Here is a 2,304-nt window from a genome sequence, read left to right on the forward strand (position 1 = left end):
GTGTGTGTGTGTGTGTGTGTGCGCGGTGTGTGCGCGTGTGTGCGCGTGTGTGTGTGTGCGCACATGTCTGCTGCACTTTTAAGGTGCGGGCATGTATGGCTGTAAGAACAATGGAGCTCTATTGCTCAGCCTGATCAAGTCAGTATGCATCAAGATGGCTGCTTTAAAGCATCAGTAAAACGTCCGAGCTTGTATTGCGTGAACCAGCTTTTTTTTACGTTCATAATATCTTATAAGAAGTTTCACACTTAGTTAGTGTGCACTGTAGGCGAGGCACATGTTTGCTGCATTCAGAAAAGATGACCGCCCTGGTAGTGCGCAGGTTTCAGGGACTTTAACTGGAGTTTCGGGAAAGGCTTACTGCGTTAAGTGCCACAGGAGCTGCCACCAGCAGTTTAGGGACAGGACAGTAATGGGTTTCCATGGGAACGCACTGGAGCTCCACTGGATCAGAAGTCAGAAGCTCGGAGGGGTCTAATGGAAAAGAGAAAGGTAGGGATGAAAGGAGAAGCAGTGAATTCACACTTCAAAACAGTAACCTGCAGTGATTCAGTAACATTTAATTAATATTTATGATGTATTTAAGACAAAAATTGACAACATTTGGGTTTCAGATAACTACCGCAGCATGTGGGCAAGGTGCAATAGGACAATGTATTTTTGAATAATTGTTACTATCGTTTTTTTTATTAAACTTTCAAATAGCCATTATATTAGAGTGACAAATCTGCCAAATTGTGTGGATCAGGATTTTCCCTCTGATTTCCTTCCTTTATTCTAGGTTTAAAAAAACAATCAGACCATTAAAAAAATGTAAAACTCTCTTTTCTTATAATACTCAGCCAAAGGTAACTGCTAAACCTCCTTGCTGTTTAGAGAATTTTGCCAAGAAATGTGTCCCAATCTGTATGATAGAAGACTGTATATTAAAGGGAATTTACTTAAAAGAAGAGGAGACTTGTGGGTCTGGTCGGCGGGGGTATTTGTTAACTGTACTGTGGAACTTGTGAGTGCAAAAAATCAATAAAGAAATTGTTAAAAGAAAGACAAAATGAAGAGGAGAAACATTTAAACTATAGCAGGGTTGCTACCGAGGCCAGACCACATTCGTTACGTCCATAGATTACATACTAAAGGAGACAGAGACAGACAGTGGGGCATGATACACCAAACTACGATATTTAGATGAAAACAGATCACTTGCTCCGACTACAACAGAGTGGAAAGTGAAGACAGATGAAATGTGAACATAAAACACTACAGGCACGTGTTTCTTTAACATGATGAAAGAAGACTTTGTATAGGACTCGGACCTACTGAGCTAAAAATTAAAATGAACTGAAACAAAAGAGCAAACCTGATTCGAGGCGGCAGATTCAGCGAAAGGAACATTGGTGACTGGCGTCGAAGCCGACGAAACAGTGGAGGTGGTGGCACCGTGCATCATGGGAACTTTTATTCAGGCGAGTCAGACGAAAGACAGAGGACGAGGATGTGGGCGGGGAGGAGGAGGAAGGAGGAGGGGACAGGAATGATATGGTTACCATGGCAAAATGTGTTGGATCAAAAGTCAAGTGATATTGCCAGGATGAAAAAATATCAAGACACATGCAAACAAAATAAGAGATAAATTACATATTTAGAAAATGCACTGTTTCACCAACAAATGGTAGTTAAACAAACAAGGCAATACACAGTCATACAATCTCATCAGACTGAGTATCTGATATATTGTATACAAATGGACAGGGCATGTGTATGGAGAGAGCAAATGATCCATAAGAAAAGAAAAACCTTTTTCAATAATGTCACAGCTTCTATGTGTAGTGTTCCTCTTCTTTAGAAAGAGTCTAAAACAGTCTGTGAGTTGATAATCATAATTTCGTTATTGTGTCAGACATAGTGACTGACTGGTTTTGCAAAACACATTTTAAAGTGCCCATATTATGAAAAAAACACTTTTTCTGGGATTTGGGTTGTTATTTTGTGTCTCTGGTGCTTCCAAACACGTACAAACTACAACACAACAAAAACCCATCCATGCTGTTTTGAGTGAGATACAGTTTTCTGAATGTGTCCCGCCTTTAGTCTCCAGATGAGCTGTTCAAAATCTGCACGGCTTTCTACGTCATTGGCCGACGCGAGATGGCTAACCGTAACATGCTAGTGCTGGCATACTAGCTCGTTCTCATAATGGCAAAACACTGCTACAACAACTAGTTCACCATAATCTCCAAAATTACTGCTTCCATGTCCCTGTTCTGCAGGTATTCTACAAGTGGCCCTCATTTAGAAGAAGTCTCC

At 40.8% G+C, this 2,304-nt stretch overlaps 1 protein-coding gene across 7 annotated transcripts in view; it reads right to left on the reverse strand.

Moving 5' to 3' along the window:
- Positions 1-2,304, reverse strand: part of mbnl3 (muscleblind-like splicing regulator 3) — a 22,807-nt gene that overhangs the window by 125 nt on the left and 20,378 nt on the right. For 5 of the 7 annotated variants that reach the window (XM_032528440.1, XM_032528438.1, XM_032528441.1 and 2 more), the window contains exon 7: positions 1-474. This exon is cut by the window's left edge and continues 125 nt beyond it. In XM_032528440.1, the coding sequence (XP_032384331.1) occupies positions 335-474 (140 nt within the window). In that variant the 3' untranslated portion in view covers positions 1-334. Of the gene's footprint in view, positions 475-1,357; positions 1,453-2,304 lie in introns of all 7 variants that reach the window. The other 2 variants (XM_032528444.1, XM_032528443.1) reach the window with 1 other exon arrangement.

The sequence above is a fragment of the Etheostoma spectabile genome, chromosome 10 (genome assembly GCF_008692095.1).
Source record: "Etheostoma spectabile isolate EspeVRDwgs_2016 chromosome 10, UIUC_Espe_1.0, whole genome shotgun sequence".
Classification (NCBI taxonomy): Eukaryota; Metazoa; Chordata; class Actinopteri; order Perciformes; family Percidae; genus Etheostoma; species Etheostoma spectabile.